General features: G+C 35.7%; 5 protein-coding genes across 7 annotated transcripts; 4 read left to right on the forward strand and 1 right to left on the reverse strand.

The window, feature by feature from the left end:
- Positions 1-387: 387 nt before the first annotated feature.
- On the forward strand, positions 388-1,338 carry LOC109181094 (cleavage and polyadenylation specificity factor subunit 6-like). Its single transcript, XM_019330848.1, has one exon. It carries the CDS (start codon positions 388-390, stop codon positions 1,336-1,338), a length of 951 nt encoding a protein of 316 aa, XP_019186393.1.
- Positions 1,339-3,259: 1,921 nt separating this feature from the next.
- LOC109182269 (ACT domain-containing protein ACR10) lies at positions 3,260-6,160 on the forward strand. The gene is made up of 6 exons (XM_019332397.1): positions 3,260-3,413; positions 3,791-4,009; positions 4,329-4,434; positions 4,646-4,982; positions 5,172-5,456; positions 5,574-6,160. Exons 1-6 carry the CDS (start codon positions 3,260-3,262, stop codon positions 5,709-5,711), a joined length of 1,239 nt encoding a protein of 412 aa, XP_019187942.1. The 3' UTR covers positions 5,712-6,160.
- Positions 6,161-7,317: 1,157 nt separating this feature from the next.
- On the forward strand, positions 7,318-11,498 carry LOC109182113 (serine/threonine protein phosphatase 2A 57 kDa regulatory subunit B' beta isoform-like). 3 transcript variants are annotated; one of them, XR_002054333.1, is made up of 4 exons: positions 7,318-8,947; positions 9,734-9,808; positions 10,411-10,530; positions 10,882-10,972. XR_002054333.1 is itself a non-coding variant. In XM_019332171.1 (2 exons), exons 1-2 carry the CDS (start codon positions 7,769-7,771, stop codon positions 11,182-11,184), a joined length of 1,482 nt encoding a protein of 493 aa, XP_019187716.1. In that variant the 5' UTR covers positions 7,330-7,768; the 3' UTR covers positions 11,185-11,498. The 3 variants fall into 3 exon arrangements, 1 of the variants encoding a protein (XP_019187716.1); XR_002054332.1 differs by lacking the exon at positions 10,411-10,530 and having other exon boundaries at positions 10,882-10,960; XM_019332171.1 differs by lacking the exons at positions 9,734-9,808; positions 10,411-10,530 and having other exon boundaries at positions 7,330-8,947; positions 10,882-11,498.
- A 445-nt stretch (positions 11,499-11,943) lies between these two features.
- On the forward strand, positions 11,944-13,638 carry LOC109180913. The gene is made up of 4 exons (XM_019330630.1): positions 11,944-12,288; positions 12,386-12,496; positions 12,842-12,910; positions 13,379-13,638. The coding sequence occupies exons 1-4, from the start codon at positions 12,130-12,132 to the stop codon at positions 13,427-13,429; spliced, it is 390 nt and encodes a 129-aa protein (XP_019186175.1). The 5' UTR covers positions 11,944-12,129; the 3' UTR covers positions 13,430-13,638.
- A 90-nt stretch (positions 13,639-13,728) lies between these two features.
- Positions 13,729-15,942, reverse strand: LOC109180912 (probable pectate lyase 12). The gene is made up of 4 exons (XM_019330629.1): positions 15,724-15,942; positions 14,529-15,432; positions 14,233-14,435; positions 13,729-14,030 (listed from the first exon to the last, which is right to left on the reverse strand). Exons 1-4 carry the CDS (start codon positions 15,885-15,887, stop codon positions 13,829-13,831), a joined length of 1,473 nt encoding a protein of 490 aa, XP_019186174.1. The 5' UTR covers positions 15,888-15,942; the 3' UTR covers positions 13,729-13,828.
- Positions 15,943-24,405: the final 8,463 nt, after the last annotated feature.

Below are 24,405 nucleotides of genomic sequence, written 5' to 3' on the forward strand. Positions count from 1 at the left end.
CTATTTTTAATCAAATATAGAATTGGACTCAATTACCTAATTAAATTATAGAAATAGAATTGGACTCAATTACCTCAATTATATATAGAAATAGATCTTTTATATATACAAATATTTTGACTATTTTTAATCAAATATAGAATTGATCTCAATTACCTAATTAAATTATAGAAATATAATTGGACTCAATTACCTCAATTATATATAGAAATAAATCTTTTATATATACTTTTGTTATCTTTTAGATTTTTATTTTTATTTTTGAAAGGATTAGGACGTTATATATTTATGCAGGGAAGCCATTTAGTAGAAGATCAATATTGAGAGCGAGCCATGGCAAATAGATATTTATGGAATCCATTATTGAGTAGAAGAATATTGAGAGGCATGACAGATTTAGAACTATACCTCAACGTGCGAATACCTAATGGCAGATTTTCGTATCGTCCGTATGAGCAATTTTCATATCCTCCTCCTCCTCCATATTCTCCTTGGTACGTCCCTTTTTCGTATCGTCCGTATGAGCAATTTTCATATTCTCCTCCTCCTCCACATTCTCCTCCCCCTCCTCCATATTCTCCTTGGTACGTCCCTTTTTCGTATCGTTCGTATGAGCAATTTTCATATCCTCCTCCTCCACATTCTCCTCCTCCTCTTCCATATTCTCCTTGGTACGTCCCTTTTTCGTATCGTCCGTACGAGCAATTTTCATATCCTCATTTGTACCCTCATTTGTACGAGCCTTTTTCATACCCATATCCGTATGGCCCTTCTTCATCTCCTCCTCCTCCACCCGGCGGCGATTGCCGAGTTCCACGGGAGCATAGCAAAGAAGAAGAAAAAGTAGAATTAGAGGTGGAAATCATAAAGTACCTGGAGAATTTTGTGCATGTGACTGTATCCAGAATTGTTGAAATATATTCTAGTGAACAAGGAGAAGAAGAAGTAAAATTAGATGTGGAAAAGGTAAAGGCCTTGCAGGATTGTGTACAAGGAGAAGAAGAAGTAAAATTAGATGTGGAAAAGGTAAAGGCCTTGCAGGATTGTGTGTATGTGTTTATTGCTGAAATATGGTCCAATGAAAAAGAAGTAACATTAGAGGCGGGCTTGGTAAAGGCTCAACTGGATTGTCAGCATGCGTTTTTGTCCAGGATTTTTGAAATATTGTATGACTCAAATTTCAGACTAGATGAAAAAGGAAAAATCTCACAAGACACTATTAAGAAGAAGATTGTTGAAATAGTGTTTGGCCCAAATTTTGAACTAGACAAGGACACTAAAAATGCAAGAACTACCCCACACGACACTCTTAAGAAGAAGAAGGAGGAGGATGATTAATCCAAGAATTGAAGGCCCCGTCATGACATTTAAGAATGATGAATAAAACTGTTTTCAATTTTTTGTGTGTTGTTCAAATTTTGAGACATTAATTAGTTGCTTAATACCAAGACTATGTGGTCTAATGGTATCCGGGAGGTTATGAGTTCGAGCCTTAGTGGAGGCGTTATTGGTTCTTCGTGTTTCAGTAGGTTGAGAAAGTATATGAACAGATACTACAATGTAATGGGGCCAGTAACATTCAAAAAAAATTAGTTGCTTAATTCAAATGCATAATGAGCTCTGATCTATTATATTGGTTTAATTTTTATTATTAATTTTATGTGTTTTTTTGAGTTCGTTTTATTTTATATTTCATGTTTAATTTGATATATGCTTTTTTAAATTCATTATATTTTATTAGGTTTTTAGAAAGTTTCCATAGTCGATTAATTATTTTTATGAGTTAATACCTCAATTGTTCCTTCAAGTATTATTCTTTCAAATTATATTATATTATTGATTATTGAGGTGGCTTAGTTTGACTTGTTTTCCTAATGGTATTGTAAGTCCAACCGACACCAATATGCTTTGATTTCAGGTCCCTCGAGCTGCCCTACTAACATTTTTTTAAAAAAAGTTTTTTCCTTCTTTCTGGATACGCACAAAGCAAATGTGAAAATTCCTCAAACATCACTGTAGTAGCATTATTGACTTTTTTTTATACAAAAAATTTGAGCTAATTAACTATGAATAATTTATAGTATTTTTTTTTGTCGGTTCTTAATTGCGATCTCCAAATAATTCAGTATAATATTTGTATATTTTTTCAATAATATATGTTTAAATGATGTCTAATATTGTCTTAAGTTCATGTGTAATAATTAGTATAATTTATGAGTTTAATTATGTGCGATGTAAATGTATAAGTAATTGCAAAAGAGAGGGTTCATGATTTGATTTTCTAATTTTTAAAGGCAATAAAAAAGTTTTTTTTGTACAAAGTCTTAAATCGATTTACTTTTCATGTCTTTTTCTTCTCTTAAAATATTAAATTCTCAATATCAAAGGCCCCCCACTCTGAGATAATGTAAATTACGGAGACGCAATGACTAGATCAAATATTGATGCGCATAAGGAATATGTCCAACTTGTCTATAACTTCCTAAGGTCATAACATTAACATTATCTTTACTTAAAGAGAACATTTGAATAAGAGTTACAGACATTAAAAAAAAAAAAACTATGTAAAAAGTTTGCACAATTTCAAGAAGATGGGAGAGAAAAAGGAGCGAATTACATATACACGTACACATAATTCACTCCATTTATTTGTATTTCGAAATGGGAAGATTTTTAATAGAGTACGATAATTTGGAAATGAGAAAATGAAATCGTGCATTTCTTGCGATATTCTCAAGCATTCCGTGCCTTTCCTGCGTGGCATCAAGTCATCAACAGATGAAAAACACCCAACAACCTTCAACCACCCCCCCGTCCTCTCGAGCCAGACCACATCGTAAATGTTTGTTTATTAGCATCACAAACAAAATTCCAGCTGCATATTCACTTCCCAGTGAACCCATCCACCCGCCTTCCTCCCCCAGCACTGAAGAAAGTGATTTTTTATTTAAAAAATAAATAAATTCAAGATACAAGTTGAAAACGTGGGTGTCTGTGCAGAGCACAGAAACCGGAGAGAGGAAGAGGGAAAGATTCTCTGTGTATTCATCGAAGTTGGGAGCTTTTTGAATATTTATTGCAAAAAGATTCAGGAGGCAGAGAGAAAGATTCTCTGTTTTGGTACCCTAGTTGGGAGCTTTTGGAATATTATTCAAAAAAGATTCAATCTTTTTGTGGGTGCAAGACTTGGAAACGAAGAAGAGCAAAGCAAACCCTCATTTCTCTGCCTGGCAGAAGAGAAAGAGGGAAAGGAAGACTTATGGGGATTCTACACGACGACGTTGTGCTACTAAGGCAATCAGAGAAGGAAGGAGAGCCAAGTGTGATCACTGTGAACTGCCCTGACAAGACTGGCTTGGGCTCTGATCTTTGTCGAATCATTCTCTTCTTTGGCCTCACTGTAGTCAGAATTGGTAAGCTAAATCTTCTCTAAATTTGGGAGAGGGTTTTCCATTAAGTTTTCACTGTGATTTGACTTTTGTGCAAGGAAAAGTTTCTTTTCTTTAAAATTTCACTGGTTAAAGTGGAGCTGAAGCATATTCAAATTGTACAGTAATTGATAATGAGCTGGTAATTCGCAGCTCTAATTTGGGAATTGGGATGAAAGAGTCAACTTTTTCTACTGTCTGGAGGGTGTTTAAGTGGGAAGACCTAAACCAGTGCAATTTTCCACCCTCAAGTGGAAGGAAAATCACTTTCTGTGCTTAATTTGAGTTTCTTGCAATTTACTTGGTGATTGCTTGATGTTTAGTTAATTAGTATTGTTTTACTTTTGTTTCAATTGTTGAAGATGTATCCACGGATGGGAAATGGTGCTACCTAGTGTTTTGGGTGATTGGCAAACCAAACACAAGATGGAGTTTGCTGAAGAAGAGACTGATTGGAGTGTGCCCTTCATGTTCTTCAGCCTCTGGGATTTCGTATTACCGGGCTGAGTTGCAGTCTCCAAAACCTCCTGATGTGTTCCTCTTGAAATTCTGTTGTTATGATCGACGGGGCCTTTTACATGGTAATTTTGAAGCAACGAAATCAATTGTTACATGTCTATATTTGCTGATGTCTATGTTTTGCAATGTTATTTCTTGTGGGGGGTTAACTTTTGCATCTTAGATTGTTCTTACTTTGCTTGTTTACCATTATGGGTTGTGTTCTTGTGTCATCTGTCAAAAGTTTAGAATTTGTAATATGTTGTGTGCTTGGTATTTTTAGTCAGTTTTTTGACCGATTTGTGCCTTTGCTTCTATCTTCTTGATAGCTAGTAAAGTTTCTGGTCCAAGAAGGATATGTGGGTTGTATCCGTGGGTGAATTTTCAAACGTTTTTTGGCAGATGTGACAGCAGCCCTTTACGAACTTGAGCTTATCATAGAGAAAGTGAAGATATCCACTACTCCAGACGGGAAAGTCATCGACCTGTTCTTCATAACAGACACAAGGTTCTGCATTCTAGTCTCTAGACCCTACTTTCCTCAAGTTTTGTGTTTCGTGCTTTCATCCTAACACCATTCAATGGCACCCCATCCTGTTTGAGGGCTTGTAATTTCATAGATATCGATGCATTTGTTAATTAAGTGATGTGGTTTTGATCACCGAAAATGATATTTTCTTCGTTTATCCTGTAAACTTATGTGTTAGTTGTGTGATCAGGGAACTGCTGCATACAAAGAAAAGACAGGAGGATACATATGATAATTTAAAATCCGTTCTTGGGGACGCTATGATTAGCTGTGAAATAGAAATGGTTGGCCCTGAAGTCACTTTGTGTTCTCAAGGCCCGTCATTCCTTCCCCCTGAAATAACGGAGGACATGTTTGACAGTGAGGTGGTTGACGATCATCGAGGTGGATCTCCTGCTTGTAAGAAGGCATCTATTGCAGTGGATAACTTGCTGAGTCCTAGTCACACACTAATCCAGATTGTTTGCCAAGATCACAAAGGTTTTCTCTATGATATAATGAGAACGCTGAAGGATTATAACATCCAGGTAGATAATATTATTTCTTGAAAGTAAAATCTCGTTTCAATGGCTAACTAGTTAGTGATTGTGTCTTAATTTGTTTCTTGATAATTCGTTATAGAAAATATTGTTATGTTTATTTTTGGACACCACGAAATATATATACACTTGAAAAGATATATAATTTCTAATGCCAATATGCTGTTGTGGTTTCAGATATCTTATGGGCGCTTCACAGTGAAAAGTAAAATGGACTGTGAGCTTGACTTATTCATCATGCAAGCAGATGGGAAGAAAATAGTTGATCCCAACAAATTAAACGCCCTGTGCTCTCGTATCCAGATGGAACTGCGTCGTCCTCTAAGAGTAGCATTGGTGAACCGAGGCCCCGATACAGAACTACTTGTTGCAAACCCCGTGGAGTTGTCTGGCAAGGGTCGTCCCCTCGTCTTTCATGACATCACCCTGGCGCTCAAAATGCTCAACGTTGGCGTCTTTTCGGTATTTCCTCACACCTAAACATATAGGAATGGAGTAGAAAAACAAAACAAAACAAACATTGAGTGGATGTTATTTATCTAGTAAAACCTTAACAGTTGTGATCTTAATCACTTCCAGGCTGAAATTGGTAGATACATGGTGGGAGACCGGGAATGGGAAATATACAGAGTTCTACTCGATGAAGGGAATGGCTTGCCTGTACCAAAAACGAAGATTCAAGAAGCAGTTTGGAAGATGCTGATGGGCTGGGAATGATGAATGGCGAAGCGACAGAGTGATGCACCAATCCCGAGAGTCACCTACAACTCGCATGTACAGTGTATACTTCTTCCAGTTAGTATTACTTACAAAGACATGTAGATATATATCTATATATAGTTGGCATATTTGAGGGAGTGATAAGCTACACTCTACCAATTAAGTTTCAGTTTGTAAGGCTAACCATGTAGAATGAAATGAATGTTGACGGTGAGGATTTATAAGAGTAGTAAAATCCTTTAAAAGCTGTATGTAATGTACAGGGTGATAAAATGCCATGAATGGTTGATCTCTCATGCATACAACTTTCCAGTTTCCAGTTTTCTCAGATCAAGAATCTCTTTGTATGAATGTGGAGAGCATATTGTGGATTGAACTGAAGAAATAACCAGAAAATGTGTCTGATATGATCACTGGTCGGAATTGGAATATTCATTGCGTTTAAACTTGGTGCTCCTTCAAGTCGATATGAATGTTCATATGGGCTTTTTGCATAATATACAGCAACCAAAATCTTATAGTCCTGCCATCAAAGAACTGAAAATCTAGAAAAATTGTCTTCCTCTTTTTATTTTTAATGGAAAATAATTGTTTTATTGTCTTACAAAGGGATGACACAATTTTTCAAGAATCACTATTCTACCCCTCTAAAATTATATCATGATTTTTTTATTTTTTTTTGGTGTTACGAGGGAGAAACCTGTAACTATTATCTAAAAGTGTATATTAAGTAAAATTTTCTCTTGTGTAATAATTCGTAAATTACATAAGAGAGACGTGTACGATTGACTTGAGAAGGTATTTGCAAGAATCGAATTTTAGTGGGCAGTATTTGGGATAAGAGACCAAGATTCGAACCTCGGCAGCGGCAGTGTACGAATTATGTTCAAAGTGGGCAAATTTCTTGTGCGCACCGACATTTGGTCATGTCTACTAACCCATTGAGTCACCGTGATTTACATCCTCCACATGCTCTGTTGAGTAGGAGTGTAGGGGACCCTTAAGATTGAGAATTCAACCTTTTGGGATAAGATAAGAATCGAATACAAAATATTATGGTACGAAAATTATCTTTCACCTATCTAGTTTTGTTTGTGAAATTTACTAAAGATTTAATGCTCTATGTATTGAACTTCTCAAGATAGTTTTGTTTGTGAAATTTACTAAAGATTTAATGCTCTATGTATTGAACTTCTCAAGATAAGATTAAAGACTTATTAAAGTGGCAATGGAAGGATAACATTTTGACTAAATTTCATGAATTACCTATTTGTTTATAGGGTTTGATAGATACATTGGCTGATGCTGGATTGAATTGAATGTTTTTTTTGAAAGCTACTGGCTCTATTACATATATACTTTCTCAACTTACTAAAACACAAAGAACTAATAACACCTCGTTCAAACTCATAATATTTCAAATGGAAGTTTAACTCGGGTACCATTAGACCATATAGCCCCAGTGTTTGAATTGAATGTTTAGTATGATAGAATTGAAAATTTTCTCTTATAATAATATATATAGATATAGATAAGGATTAAACAAAAAGAAAATATATTTACCATAATATTTAATTTAATTAATATGGATTTGCATGTTGGCGCTGTACGACTGCGTTTTCGACTTTTCGTTAACATCCTTCCATTTTAGCTATGACGGAGTACGACTTTCGTCGCCTTCTCTCTCCTTTCACTCTTTATTTTTAGATCATTTATATATCTCATTTCGTGTTGATCGTCGGAAACCTCCTCTCCGTCTGACCGCCGCCGATAACTTATCCGGCGGTCGTTCATCACAGCCACGATCCACCATTTCTTTTGCTCCACAATTCTCTTCTCGTCTCTCCACCTAATCGCCCAATTCTCATGTGAACGAATTACAGATTGCAGATTCAAGGCCTCCTCACTGCTCTTAGCTCTGGGTTTTTTGTTTTTTCGTTTTTTCACGAGTTTTTGTTTTATTTTGAATTGCATAATGCGTTGACAGATGTTTAGAGTAGTGTTTATACTTTATAGGCGAAATTTAGGGCTAGGGTTTTAGTGATTGGAGTCAAATGTTGAACAAAATTATAAAGAGGGGGCACCGGAAGGTGCCCAAATCCAACGGCGGAGACTTTGGCTACGGGCCACAGGGTGGGGCGGGGACTGGTTCAGTTTCCACATCCAATGTAGTGGTGAACCATGCTTCCAGGGGCAGCTTGCCCCCGGATTCAGCGCAGTCGCATCTGCCTACGGCGGCGGCGCTCTTTTCTGCTGCCATGCCGGCCCCTGGAACTATAGAGAACCTGCCTATGTTTCGCGATGTGCCGGTGTCGGAGCGCCAGAACTTGTTTTTGAAGAAGCTTCAGATTTGTTGCTTTCAGTTTGACTTCACTGATACAATGAAGATGGCTAGGGAGAAGGAGATCAAGAGGCAGTCCCTTGTAGAGCTTGTAGATTTTATTCAGTCAGGGTCTGGAAAAATTACGGAGAGCAATCAGGAGGAAATGATAAGGATGATATCTATCAATATATTCCGGTGCTTACCTCCCAACTCACACGAGAACACAGGGTCAGAAAATGCTGACCCTGACGAAGAGGAACCATTTCTTGAGCCCTCTTGGCCACATTTGCAGCTAGTATATGAACTGCTTTTGCGGTACATTGTGTCATCTGACACTGATACAAAGGTAGCAAAGCGGTTTATTGATCATTCATTTGTGTTAAAGTTATTGGATTTGTTCGACTCTGAGGACCCGAGGGAAAGAGAGTATTTGAAAACAATTCTTCATCGAATATATGGGAAGTTCATGGTGCATCGGCCTTTTGTAAGGAAGGCAATCAATAATGTATTTTATGGCTTTATATATGAGACGGAGAGGCATAGCGGCATAGGTGAGCTTTTGGAGATTCTAGGGAGTATTATAAATGGGTTTGCATTGCCAATGAAAGAGGAACATAAGCTGTTTCTTGCCCGTGCACTCATACCACTACACAAGCCAAAAACAATTGCAATGTATCATCAGCAGCTATCATACTGTATTGTTCAGTTTGTGGAGAAGGATTACAAGTTGGCTGATGTAGTTATAAGAGGTCTGTTGAAATATTGGCCTGTTACTAATTGCCCAAAAGAGGTTCTCTTCCTTGGAGAACTTGAAGAAGTTTTGGAAGCCACACAGGCAGCAGAATTTCAGCGTTGCATGGTTCCTCTTTTTAGACAGATAGCTCGTTGTCTAAACAGCCCACACTTTCAGGTTATTGGAAGTTTTAAATTTTAATAACTTTTAACTATACTTTTCAATCTGCATCCTTTTATGGAGGATTCTTTTATTTCTTTTGCTACTTGTGAATGATATTGTTAATAGATAAAGTAACAAATGCCTTGCTCTAAAGCTGCAATATGCTTTAATTTGGTGTCAAGTTACTTTATTAGCTGTTTGTTCAGAGGGATAGTTAGTTGTTCCTGGTTGATGCAATGCTCCTGTTCATAGTGTCTTTAATGGAGAATGTAGGGCATGGTGAAATATTGAAATTTTCTACAGTTTCATGTTTTTGTCTTTTTGATATGCAAAAATGTAGCACACTCATCCAACTAGTCATCTTAGTATGTAGCTTTATGAACAATTTTCTTTTTCTTGATAATAGTTGTTGAACATAGAAAATAGAAATTTAGGAACCAAAATTTATCCATGTCATGTGGATGGCTGTTCTATGTTTATCATGTAGTTGAACCCATTTCGGTGGCTATGTCAAGATATTATTTGGGGTTTCCTCTTTGTGGATCTTGTGCATCCTTGTATGTTTGATCCTTTGTCCTTTCTTCAATACCTTCCAAGTTTGATTTTCCCCATTGCCTATGGAATTTGGTGCGAGTATTGCCGGAAGGGGTCATCCTTCACCACCATTGGCAAAGGGAAGACTCATTAAAGGTGCTATTGTTTTTCACCAAGGTTTATATAGCCTTAAATACTGGCATCACACTCTCACTCTGCTCTGTGAACTTGGTCATCTGCTAATCTTCAAATCTTCATTTTCTGCAGCTTGGAATCATCTCCTAACTCTCAAAATTTCACATTTCTGAACCTGCCTTCCCCAATCCCCATTACTATCTTCCTGTAATCCCCTTCTGCCTCCTTTAGACTTTAGTCACATTAAAGAGCTGAACTTACAATCACCTTATGCGGCTATGTGTTTTTGAACTTCTCCTTCGTTCTACTATTACCAAACATGTGATTTTTAGGTAACTGAACCTGTTCTTGGAAAATAGAGAAGTATGCCATTCGCTTAAATATGACAGCCATTTATTTCTTTCCGTAATGTAGGACTTATCCTATCAATGCTGTAAAGTATCAAAATTGTATTTAAAGATGCATTAGTCAATATGATACATAATCCTGTGACCCAAGTAAATTTTATAATTCTTCCATCTAGAATGGAAGAATGCTTTTCTATTAGTAACCTCGTATTATTATTGTTATTGTTATTAAGCAACTTTTTATTTGTTCACTTCTATGTTATGCCTAGAGGAAAGAAAGGTGAAGACCAGTTTCCTTCATATTTTAGGGCTATACATTTTATTCTCTGATATTGGGATGGGTAGAATCTTTGTTAGGGTCAAAATTCCATTTCATCATTATGCATGCTTAATTTCATTACGTATTCTAGACTTGTATCATTCCATTCCCTAGCCATATTTTTTTCTTCTTCATTCCCACAGATGTGATCCTGATAGGGTGGAAAAGGACTGCGAAACCAGACAACTTACCAAGTTGAACCACTGCCATCAATCTCATGAGTCTTCAATACCCTCATATTATGTCACTACACTTAGACTAATGTAAAGCATCGGGCCACTGCCATTCACTTGAGACATTGTCCTTGATACCCATTTCCTTGGCCGTTATTAACCACCTCATTCTCTCCTCTAGTCACTTGTCTCTTATCTGCCACGCTTATCACAGTAATGAAGCACCATTACAGGCTGCTTCAGTCTGCACATCTCATGATCGCACTAACCATAAGTATTAATTTCCATATATAATCACCATAAAGTCTAAAGTCAAGTATCTAATGCATTCAAAATGACTTTAACAGCTATGGAAAGGTTTGCTTAATCTTGGAGGATTCTGTCATGGCAATGCAGTTAGCTAACCTTTATATGGTGTTCATGTGTCAAATTTTATTTCAGGTTGCAGAGCGAGCCCTATTTTTATGGAATAATGAGCACATTGTAAGTTTGATTGCCCAGAACAGGAATGCCATTTTTCCCATTATTTTCGAGGCTCTGGAAAAGAATATACAGTTCCATTGGAATCAAGCTGTACACGGGCTCACTGTCAATGTTCGCAAAATGTTCTTGGAGATGGATGCAAATTTGTTCGAGGAGTGCCAAAGACAGTATGCAGAGAAAATGGCTCGGGCCACAGAACTGGAAAAACAGCGAGAATTAAGATGGCAGAGATTAGCAGCTGCAGCAGGAGAAGGCAGCTGAGGGATTTGTCACGGGAACACTGTAACTCATATGTACTTATAACCATAACTTGTTGCAGCTTAAGAATGGCTTGTGTATTTCTCCCCTATATTTTTAATTTACTTCTAGTGAGAAATTGTTTCTGATATTGAACCCTTAGCCACAGATCCAGTTGTGAATGGTTTTGGGTAAATCATTCTCCTGTGATTTTTTTTCCTAAAAACTTCAGGATTGTTTTTGTCATTCCATTCTAGTTTTGTATAAGAACTACACTCTTCAGTCTTCACTATTGTGGGGATATATTTGTATTATATATGGCTTTTGCATTTCCTTCCCTTCTTTCTTTTAACTAGCCCTGTGAGCTTGGCATTGATGATGAATTGATGATGGAGCTCTTCTTTCCTTCCCCTCTATATATGGAGGTTTTTTTTTTTTGACTCAAAAAAATATAATTATTTATAAATTATTTGGGAAGTTAATAGATGTATCGTTAGAAGAGAAGGGATATTAACTAGAATATTCCGTATCTTTTTAGTTTGAATTTTGAACGGATTGTCTCATAAGATGAGATTTACCTTATTAATTATAGATAATTTATGTCGATTTGTCTCACAAGACATGATTTATCTTAACATACTTTTAGTAGTGATTGTGATTTCATTATCATCTAAAAATAATAATAAGTGATTTTCATGTGCAATTTTTATAATTTATTATTAAGGGTTCAAGTCTAATATAATTTTTATATTCGAAAAAAAATAAAAGAATGAAAACTTGTACGTAAGAGATAACATAAACCCCAAGTCCCAACCGAGGCCTCATGTCTTCCCTAGGTAATCCTTTGAGAGCTCCAACCATCGTTCATCCATCACCACTTAAAAAAATTTTAAAATCTGCCGTATATCTATCAGAACACTGACTGAACTAGTCCGAATCTCTCTGTTTAAGAGTTTGTTTGTTTGATCAATGTCTAAAAAAGGTGGTCGTGGAGCTCCTTTACAGGAAGATGTGCCGTGGAGGGCTGCGGCGGTCCCCGGTGCCAGACCCATCCCCAAAATTAATCACTTCCCAGTCCTTCAAATCCCTCAAAGCCCCTATTCTGATTATGCCCTCTCCGTCATGAAGGTGATTATTCAATCTTTAATTTCATTTTTGCTAGATATGGTTGGTTGGTTTTGAGTGTGTTTTGAAAAGATTTGTTTTTTTTTTGTGGTATTTGCAGCACCCTGACCCTATTGGAGCTGGTTTGGGAATGGGGGCGATAGTGGAGGCAGCTGGACCGGAATGCATCGTCCCCGGGCAGACTAGACCATTGAAATTACTTGGTCTTAAGGTGCTCTTTTTCTCTTTAATCTATTTGCAGTATTAGGTGCATTTCAATTATTGTCAATTATATTGCCATGTTTCACAAATAGGCAAAAGGGTTCTCCTTTTATAATTAGCTTTGCTTAAATACTTTGTTGCTTCTGTTATCTGTCTTCTTTTCTTAACTGATTAATCATTTATGACCTGTAGTTATTCTGCTAACTTCTAGGTTCTGGTTTCTTTAACTCTGTTTCTTGTTGGTCCTTTGTGTGTGTGTGTGTTTGTTATCTTAAGAAGCTCCGAATTCCTACCACTGTCTACTTATAAAGATAAACGAATAATAAATCCCTACCACTTTTTTGTGCGATCACAGGTATGGCCTATTGAGGTGGATTTGAAATTTTTGGAACCTGTTGGACGAGAACTTAAGGCAATTGGGAAGGTAAAATCAATTCCTATTGCCTGCTAAAGTAGATGTTATATAGTGATTAGTGATCCTTTTTCTCTGTTATATAATCTTGTAGAAGATAAGTTGTGTGTTGTCCTCAAATTGATTAATTTTGGCTATACATGCTCACCTTGAGCATTTGTAGCATATTGTTGATGGGGATGTAAACGCTCTGTCGAATTGAGCACAATGCACTTATTGAGGAAGATTAGATGGAAAGAAACGTTAGAGATGGGATTGGAGGATGTTTTGTTTCTAGTACATAAATCGGTTTTCTAAATTTATACTGTTTGGGGTTTTTATTTAAGAGCACTGAATGTAGAATATAGATGGGAGTTCTCATCTCATCCCATTTTTATGCATCATTTGAAAATCATATAAAGGCTCTTAGGGACGGTACGAAGAAAAAAGGTACCATTCTCTTATCACTTTTTTTGTTTTTCCTCCGTGTTTTGTTTGCAGTTCATGGATTCAGCAGTCGATCTCATGAACAAATCCTTCATTGATCGCTAGAGCTAGAGCTGTTACGTTCCCCCAAGTAGCCGGTAAGCATTATTGGAGACACGAGCAATATTATCGTCTAAAGAGAATTAGTTAATCCGTCCTCTAGTTTCTCTCTTTTTGTACCCCATTTTACTTCTGGCAAACTGAGAAGTATGTTGAACATCTAAAGGAAGCCATGGATTTCTTTGAAAAGGTTAATAATATTTACATACAGTGAATCTTTTGCTGCCTGCTTCTTCATGTTGTGGCGTTTTTATTTGATTAATCGCTTTCTTTCCCCAACTCGGTTGTGGTAAATTAGCCAAAAGAAATGAGAAACGAAAATTATGATTTAGGCATTGTTAGAAACAGGGCAGATTGATGAAGAAAGGACACCTTTTTTGCCTTTCCCACAAGATTACATGCATACTATACCATGAAGCTTAACAGGGTTATCAGAGAAAACAGTACAATGGGGTAACAGCAAAGTCTACAGCCTCCACCGGAATCATCACCATCATAATCATCCCGATCGCCGGAAATCGCTACCAAGTCGGTTCCTCCACCACCGTTGTCGCCGCTACTGCTAGCATTCCCAGCAGCAGTCCACTTGCCCTTATTATTGCCTCCCCTGTCATCATAGTCAACATCAAAAAAGTCTTAACTGGCAAGCATGGCATGTGTTGCCACTCATTAACTAGAAAAACATGTTTTCTTTAACTTAACGTTGGACTAAGGTAATGTGCTGTCCTCCGACCAGTAAAGGGCCAATGGAAGAAAGGGAAAAAGAAAAAAGTGAAAAGTGAAAGAAATTAAGTTTGAAAATGAGGGACCTGCCAACAAGGACACCGGCGTTCATGGTGAGTTGGTCGATGAAATTTGCAGATTTGGGCTCCACACTATAGGCTTTCTCGTATTTGATTTCTACACCATCACCTGATGCTACAAAGAAGGCCCCATTTCCCATTATATCCCCCTCACTCCTCCAATTCCAGTTCCTCCATTGATCTTCTTCTGTGTCCACTCTTTTTGTCACCTATAAAGTACAAATGGACCGCCATCATATCCCAGAATTGAATCAATTGAACCGAACACATAAATACATAAAGGAATTTATATATGTGTATACCTCTTTGGCATTACGGTCGAATGGTGCCATGTAACGATTTCCTTGACTGTTAATGGTGGGGTTACCGCTGCCACCAATGGCATACATTTCCCACCTCGTAAAATCATTGTTGACGACATGAATGAATCCTCGTCTGCACCTCGGCATTCTCTGAACCAGGTTTTGTCCGAAGTGATTAAAAGCAATGGTGACTTGCATCCCAGAATCCGGCAAATAATCGTCGCTGTGACCCAACAACATCACCTCATTATGGTGCGAAAAATGGTTATTTGATATGGTGATCCCCGTGGACCCCATCACGACGTCGATCAGCCCGTCCTTGCATTCCGACAACGAGCAGTGATCGATCCAAATATCCCTCGATCCGAACACGGAAATCCCGTCGCCGTCGGCTTTCGATCTGAACCCGAAGTGAGTCGGACTTGACCGTACGTTTGTGTCGCCGGAGTCGTAGCAGTTGTGTACGTGGATGTTATGGATGATGACATTGGAGATGTACTGTAACGTTATGCAGCCGCCGCCGGTGACGTGGACGTTAGCTCCGCGGCCGTCGAGGGTCTTGTAGGAGTTGAAGATGAGCTCCTGGGAGAGGCGGATGGTCATGCTGGCGGCGAAGACGATCCAGAGGGGCTCCGTTTGGATGACGGCGTAGCGGAGCGTCCCCGGAGGAGGGTTGACTGGGTCAGGGTCGGAGGAGTCGGTGACGACGTAGTAACGTCCACCTTTGCCACCTTGGGCGTATTGTCCGAATCCGATACCACATTCCGCTAGGTGCTGCCGGTTCAGCTGCCAGTTGGAGTCGCACCGCCAGCAATCGTCGATTGGGTTTCCGGTGGAACATGACTGGTCGGAGGATAACAATTTTCTTCTTGATAGATGTCTCCAAAGTGATGCATTTACTTTGCTGCATTTATGCATGGAAAATTATCAATGTTACAATGTACCACTAACTTTGTTACAATGTAGTATATGTTCCTAGCTACATACTTTTTCAACCTATTGAAGCACAAATATCAGAGTCATGCCCCACTGGGTAGCCACAGTTACAATGTAGGATACACTTTCTCTTAATTAAAGAAATTAAAGAAAGTATGAAACACTAGAATACAATGTAGAATAAGGATTATATATATTATTGAAGAATTTAAGGAAAAAGAGAGTGCAGTAAGTAACGCTAAAGGCATGCAGTAGGTACCTTTGAAAGTCTTGAACAACAGCTTCAGGATTGGGATGCTGAGCAGGGAGAATAGTGAGGTTGAAAAGTGGCGGCGTTGAAGAAGAAGAAGAAGACGAAGAAAACACAGTAATGACAAGTAGCAGAGAAATGAAAATAATGCAGCAGCTTCTTCTGTACATCATTTTGATGGAGTTTCCGGCTGCCGCCGTGCAGTGGTGGTCGAATGTGGGCGGTGCTAGTGTTAAATTAGACTGTGTAATAGCTGCTGAAGTGTGTTAGTGTATACTAGTGAGTGAGACTGTGAGACTGAGAGTGGGAGACATAGTGGGAAAGTGGTTTTTGAAAGAGGGTTTCATTGGCATTATTGCCATGATTTATAGTGTCATCGTAAGAGAATCTTCGAGCCCAAAAGTCCAAACAAACAGAGAAAAGCAACAGAAAGTACTTATATTGAAATATTTGATTTAGCCCACATTAGCAGCTCACTTGGTCATATGCCGGATAAACTTTAGAAATGATAACCTGGGATCGAGTCTCATCAGACACCGTGTTGGAGTAATAACCTAATCGCTTGACTAATTCAACTACTGATTAGTGAAATTAAAGCATGATCAACGATCGAAGGGATGAATTAAACACCCTTTCTGAGGATCCTAATAATTTAAAAAAAGTGGACAAGCTCCATACATTTCGCCATCTTTTCTCTATTCATTTCTCCCCACGCCGCATCATTAATATATAAAGTTTATTAACATTTAATTAACTCTCGCTAAATTCAATTCTCTTGTTTCTTTTTCTTTCTTTGTTCAAATTAGTATTCCACTTTTAAAAATAGACAGACAGACAGACAGTCTGCTTAGGTTGCAATATTGCGCCTTATAGTATACGTAAGGAGGATATATACATGGGAAGGCCACCTTCATATGCACTATATATGCATGCATGCATTTCTACCTCTACGTACGTACTTCAATCACTACATATATATGACATACATCAACAACTAACATTCGTGTTAACAATAATAACTTCAACATTTTTGTGAACAAAATTGATTTGGATCGTTAATAAAAGTAAGGAGTAATACTTTTTTTTAGAGTATTGAAAATGTGCAGACATTAATTAATTAATTCAATATAGGGGAGTATGTAGGCTAATTAATTAAAATTAAAGAAATGTATGTATAGTAGGGTGCCTTGTTTTTCAACACGCGTCCTCGATCGTTGAGTACAAATAAAGTTGTGTAATTGCATGAATATGGATATGATGTATGACTTTGGGGTACGGTCCAAATGCCATCCAGTCTGCACAACATGCTGATGTACAGTACTCCATTAACATGGCCGTAATGAAGCTCATTTCTTTTGACTCTTTACACTGCCACTAGCCAGTAGGTCCGATCCTTCCCCATCACCATTTTTGTATTCTTGCTGGCTCTTGCTGTGTTTTTTTTTTTTTTTTTCCAATAAAAAATAACTTAATGATCGATTATTATTATGATGTGATATTACAATTGAAATTTTAAAATTATTTAGTCAATTATCGACCATATCACTCCTAGGCTATATATACAACCTAGCTAGCTAGTAATAGTAATGGACTTTATATATATAAGGAAATTTGGATACTTCTGGGCCACGATTCCCAAACACCCAGCAATATAATTGGGTTGGTGATTTAAACCAAATAAATTGCTACTATACACCACTAATTATGAATATGTGCTATATACTCAAGGACAATATCGGTGTAAAAACTAAAAATTTAATTTTGAATTATATTTTAAATGAAAAAAAAATTGAATATAGAATTATCTATATATATAACAAAACAGTTACTGGAAAGAGATTATACAAGAGTGAATTACATATCTAGAAACCACTGCACCTTTTGGTGCGACTAGTTAGAAATACTTATTCATATATGACACACCTTCACTATATTGTAGTAGGATATCAATCACATCATTTTAACAAAGCTAGAATATGTTTAATAATACACACTATATATAACATATATATCAACAAACTTGTCATCACACGTGCAGTGCAGTACTGCATGCATGCATGGCTGTGGATAAATCTAGCCGTTGTTCTCTTCTGTGGTGGTCTTGAAGGCTGCCGGCGAGGTTGGGGTTTGACCATTCTCCGGCCAAGAATCCCTAGGAATATTGTGGTGATTATTTATCTCGGGCTCCTGCTGTCCATAGCTATGCCCCAATAAGGTGCCGGCGGCCTCCGCGATGCCGACTGCAGACCGCCTCTCCGTCGCCATCCCCCGGCTGGTGGCACCACCCAAATCCACCGTCACCGAAAGCAAGAGCAATGTAAACAAGAAGATTTTCACCGCCATTTTCAGTCCAAACATGCACTATAAGTCTATAACATAATAATATTAATGCTTTAATTTACTGCAGGCTGAAGCCAGTAGCTTTGTTAGTATTTATAGGAATAATAATTGGAGGGCGTGTTTGGTAGGCCAGAGATAAAGATGATGGGAGTGGGACGACGTCGAGAGATCTTAGAAATAAAAATTAAAAATTAAAATCTGAATGTGGTCTTTCCACCAAAGTCAGCTCCTAAATTATCTCTGTTAATTAAGTATCATAATGCTCCATTATTATTATTTTTTTCAAAATATATTTTAAAAAATGCAAAAAGATGAAATCCGGCCTGTCCACAAATGGCAAGCAGCCACCTTGCTATTGGCATAAAATGTCACTTGCATAAACCATCAATGAAGTTGTTGAAAGATATACCGTACCCATTATATTCCATTCCAGAAGATTCAAGAAATACTATTCCCAACCTGCAGTATGCATGTATGTTCATAGGAAATTAATTAAACTACAAACTCAACCTCCATCTGCATACTCAATAAATTATATACTATTCCCTCCATTCCATTTTATGTGTCCGATTCGATTAACAATGTTTAACTGAAGTTATTTACAATTTAATTTTTTATTATATTAAATTTAAAATTAGTATGTAAATTTTTTTATATATTTAAAAACTACATCAAAAATATTATTAAACACAAAAAATTAAATTTAAAAATTATAAAAAAATACTAATAGAAATAAACAAAAAAAGAAATAATTAATTTGACAAATGAATAGTAATTAAGACAAATAAAATAGGACATATGGTGTAAAAAAATGGAATTTCGTAAAAAAATTAGGAATGTTGTTTAGTGAGGTAGCTAGTCGAATGGAAGATATTTATGGTCTCAAATATCTGGAAACTTCCGAGTCGAATGAGATTCGAGAACTGAAAAACCGCTGGCAAAATACGGCCGAGCCACCTGTAAATCCGCCGTCTTACACCTTTCCTAAATGCTTGCTTACGTCTACAATACACCATCATTTATCACCACCCATTCTTTCAAAATGTGACTGTAAACAAAGAATTTCGTTGTTGGTTCAAGTGCCATCAAATATTCAAAATCCTGGTTACATATCAAGTATCAAATGCGGTGTGGATACAAGTTTTTGGATGGTCCTCTGATTCTTCAATTGGGTGTCTTGAACACTCCATTATTGAAGGGTTTCAAGTATCAAATGCGGTGTGGATACAAGTTTTTGGATGGTTCTCTGATTCTTCAATTGGGTGTCTTAAACACTCCATTATTGTTCTTCTTGAAGGGCCTCCGGGTTCAAATGACTTGATCTTCGATGGAAGTTTGGATCAACATGCATCAACATATGGAGGAGGAGAGACTTTTACTTTAGATCACATTTTTAAAAATGTGATCTCTGAATAAACTTCAGAGTTCTTTCTATGATTTTTCCTAGGATGTCTGTGTGATTACATAGAAACAAAAGGCCCTATTTATAGCTGTAGGATAGAAGAGTTTTGATATGTTCAAACTCTTTTTATATTATCTAATTAACAAATTAGATAATATCAATATTATCTAAAATATTTTAAATATATTCAAATATACTAATATTGATAAATAATCAATATTTATCAAAATTTAAGTGTCTATCATGACCAAAAAATATATTGGGCGTGTATGGTAAATGACTGTTAGCTAATTGAATTAGATGGTATAATTAGTTGATAATATTAATTAATTGTGGAAAGATGTTTAGTAAATTAGTTGTTAATTGAAAACTGTTATATATATATATATATATATATATATATATATATATATATATATATATATATATATATATATATATATATATACATATTTGTTGCTTCCCGTGCGGTTGTGCGGTGAATTAATGTGCGTGAGGTTTATAATGTGCGTGAGTATTGTGTTTAATGTGCCTGCGATTTGTACTTAATGTGCGTGATGTTAATATGCGTGAGTTTTGTACTTAATGTGCCTGAGTATTGTGCTTAATATGCGTGAGATTTGTGCTTAATGTGCGTGAGTAGTTCAGAATTACGAGCTCAGAAAGAAGCAGAACAGAAAACTCACGCACATTAACGCCCAAGCTTCTTGTTACTTCTTCCTTCTACCTTCAGTACAGTTGAATGTTTATATATATGACGCACGCACAACAAAATTTACACACTAGCTAAGTGTGGATTTCTGTTGTATTATTCTCATAATTCTTAATCACCATAGTTCGCCTCTGCATCATCATCATCAGGGAGGGGGCAATGGCTAGTGGGGATGGGGAAGAAGCTGATATCCATATTTTCTGTTGCATTTTACATATTCACGCACATTAAGTACAAATCTCAGGCACATTAGACACAACACTCACGCACATTAAGTACAAATCTCACGCACATAAATAACCGCATGAGAACCTTTCAATATATATATATATATATATATATATGAGTAAATATCCAAAATGGTCCCTCAACTATAGCTAAATTCACAAATTGGTCCTCAACTTTCAATTTAACCTAATTAAGTCCTTAACTTTGCAATTTTGACACGATTTGGTCCTCCATCTAATTGACCGTTTGTTGACCGTGATCGACGATCTCCAGAAGAACCTTCAGCTCTCGTCGGAGCACGTGGAGGCCTCCAGGATGACGTTGCACCGGTTCGGAAACACATCGTCTTCTTCGCTCTGGTACGAATTCAACTACATTGAATCCAAAGGGAGGATGAAGAAGGTGACCGAATTTGGTAGATTGCTTTCGACAGTGGATTCAAATGTAACAGTGCGGTCTGGAAATGCAACCGGAACCTTAAAAAACCGACGATGGACCATGAAATTACATATATATCCTCAAAAATCACAGTCAACAAACGGTCAAATAGACAGAGGACCAAATTGTGTTAAAATTACAAAGTTAAGGACTTAATTGGGTGAAATTGAAAGTTGAGGACCAATTTGTGAATTTAGCTATAGTCGAGGGACCAATTTATATATTTACTCTATATATATATATATAAAGTTAATTTAAAAAGTTATTTTAAGTAACTTTTTGAATTTTAGCATTTAATTTTGAAATTTCAAAAAGCTAATTAACCAAACACTTATATTGATTTTTTAACCAAGTCAAATATGTAACTAATAGTGATCAAATAAGTCAAAATTGACTGATAAACTAACTATTTTACCAAATAGGACCATTGTAAATAATCAAAATTAGATAACATTAGATCGTTATTTATAAAAAAAAATAAAATAAAAATTCTAAACAATTTTGATAGAAAGTCGAACTTGAAATATTGTGATTATCAAATCAATTACTTGATCAATCTGTGTCTCGTTCTAATGGTTAATAGGATAGAAATGTAAGGCTGTCCTTATCCCTGCAAACATCTCCCACTCTCAAAAATGGGTCCCACTTCCACATCATCCCATTTGCAAATCATCTACTATTCATACTACATCCCTGCAAATTCAATCAACCTTCAAAAGTGGGCCCAACATATTAAAATAACATTATTAATAATATTAAAATATTAAAAAGAAAAAGAAAAACAATAAAACAAAATTAAATAATGGCAGCTTTTGTCAGCGGTTTGCAAATTTGCTGCAGAAGCAAATTTGCAAACCGCCTTAATTATAAAAAAAATGAAAAATGCTGATGTGGCTTAGCCACATCAGCTTGCAAAGCCAATATTGGCTGGGTAATCCCAAACTAAGTTTAACATGTATTATATTTTTTGTGATTGATAATAGTTAATTGCAAATTGCCAAGCATGTCATAAAAGAAAAAGTCATTTAAGTATGCAATTTAGTTTTCCTACATACGTCAGTTGAAAGAAAAGGTGTCCTATAATAATCTTAGGACATGTTTGATTTGAATAATTGCTTCTTTAATTTGTTTCATTTGTAACTAGCTAGCTTGTTCTGGTCTTCTCCGTGTTCGTTGGATTTGTGGTTTGTTGAATGCGACAATGAATAGGTTAAAATAGTTTTCTGATCTTTAGTGATGTAAAATTAGTATATAGATTATAATTAGTTAAAGTTATGTAATTTAAATATGATGCTGTTTGATTTGCTTAATTCATAGCAGGATTGTCAATCCAATATTCTGAATGTAGTCCACTTTTAATTTGGGACATATCAAAATAGGTTCAATTTGGAATTGGTTGTCCTAAGTAAAATGGTGGATTTGATATACAACATACTCAAAATGAATAATGTGTAAATTGAAAAATTAATATTTTAAATATACTAAGCTTTGAAAGACATTGAAAATGGGTTTTATCCCACATTGAAAAATTGTGTAGATTTGCACTAGATAGTATAAATACATTTCAAATATTTAAGAGATTCGAAAAATGTTGTTAGACGATTTCTTTTATTCACTATAGGTGCACCTGATTTATGAATTTCCCTCATTTTTATGAAATTGTATATTAATATTCAGTGCAACGTAACCAATTGTTACATACAAGGAATTAGTCTCTGACCAATTTACTAGCAAGTACTCTATCAAATTAAAATTTCATATTGTATTCTTGGTTAATAACAAAAATACAGTCTAGTTACTCGATCAACGTTTTATTTATAATATATTAGTATTACCACTGCTCATTCAAACTAGGTACCATGCAGCACGTGAAAATAAAATATAAACCCACCAAAAAGAAAAAATGGTTTCCTCGTTTACAAGCATAAAATTAGACTTATTCGCCACCCTAAACAAAGATAATAATGCCAATTGTCAATCCATTCGCCACCCTAAACAAAGATAATAATGCCAATTGTCAATCCATTAAGCGTAAGCACTTATCATATATAATTTCTTCTGGAATTTGGTGAGGTCATATTTTAAATTTATAATTGCATTCTCAACAACAAATCCAATACATATATAATATGATTTAGAAAGTAAACCCTCTACCAAGACTATGTGGTCTAATGGTACCCGGGTTGGACTTCTATTTGGAAGGTTGTGAGTTCAAACTTCAGTGGAGGCGTTATTGGTTCTTTGTGTTTCAGTAGGTTGAGAAAGTATATGAATACATACTACAATGTAATAGAGCCAGTAATAAGAAAGTAACCCCTCTTCTCAATGTACAAAATACACACATATATAGGTATTGGATCATTTATAATTATCATCAATTTTACTATGCAAAATTGTTTGAAAATGATTTCCATATTCATGAACGTGTGTATAAAGATTGGAAGTTGGCTGCTTTCTCCCTTCAAAGATGACACAGTGTGTGTATGCTCTGAAAATTGAATGTAATAATTTCCACAATGTTAATTGGCCGTAAAATTCAAGTATTTACCTACCCAATTAGTTAAATGTAAAACCAAAACCAAATAAATAAATAATAAATAATAAAATAATATATCCACCCAAACTATTCAGGTCAGAATTGTTCTAGTCTGAAATGTCAACTACTGTTCACAATTTTGAATATCTTTGACTATCGATGTTGACCCATCACCTTGCACAATTATATTATATTGTCTCATAATATATTATACGAATTAAGAAAAAAACAAAAATTATTAAAGTTTTATTATCGTCGTCGTTATTATTATTATTATTATTATGAAATAGAGTTGAAAGGTCAAAAGAGTGTGTCGAATTCTAGAAATATGGTATGGTGGAGGTGAACAATAAGAAGACAATACAGAAGAATAAGAAATAATAAGACAATATACAGAAGAAAAGAGAGAAGGTTCCCTTCACAACATAGATTGTGTTATTACTTTTCTATGTATACATTATTCAATCTCAAATAGAACTTCAGAATTGTCTTGAATAACAAAAGATTACTTATACTTCTAACAAAATTTATATTGATGGATTCGAAATTATTAAAAACACTAATATATAAATAAAAGGAAAGTGTATCAGTGTCTAAAACAAATCATCAATCAACATATAAAAAAAATATAAAGTAAAATAAGAATACACGTAATATTTGTGTACAATCTAATATGGAATATTATATATATATATATGTGTTGAAGAATTTGTTTCACTATAATTGAAGTCATTAACCCTTCATAGGAGTATGAATGAGATGACACAAACTTTTTCCAGCTGAACCAAAAATCTTAGGTTCAAATTAAACTCGATTAGTGCCGGACAAAAATTTCAATAATAATTTATATATAATCTGGATATTATAATAAAGAGTTGGTATTTGGTAAAGACTTAAGAAATCAATTAATTATATCCGTAAAAACATTTTTTTCTTAACTTAGATTCATTCGTATTTGTGAAATGTGAATACATATATATATATATATATGCAATGAAGAAAGATGAAGGAAATTTCATGTATAGAAGCCAAGAC

The sequence above is a fragment of the Ipomoea nil genome, unplaced genomic scaffold (assembly GCF_001879475.1).
Source record: "Ipomoea nil cultivar Tokyo-kokei standard unplaced genomic scaffold, Asagao_1.1 scaffold1043, whole genome shotgun sequence".
In the NCBI taxonomy this organism is placed as follows: Eukaryota; Viridiplantae; Streptophyta; class Magnoliopsida; order Solanales; family Convolvulaceae; genus Ipomoea; species Ipomoea nil.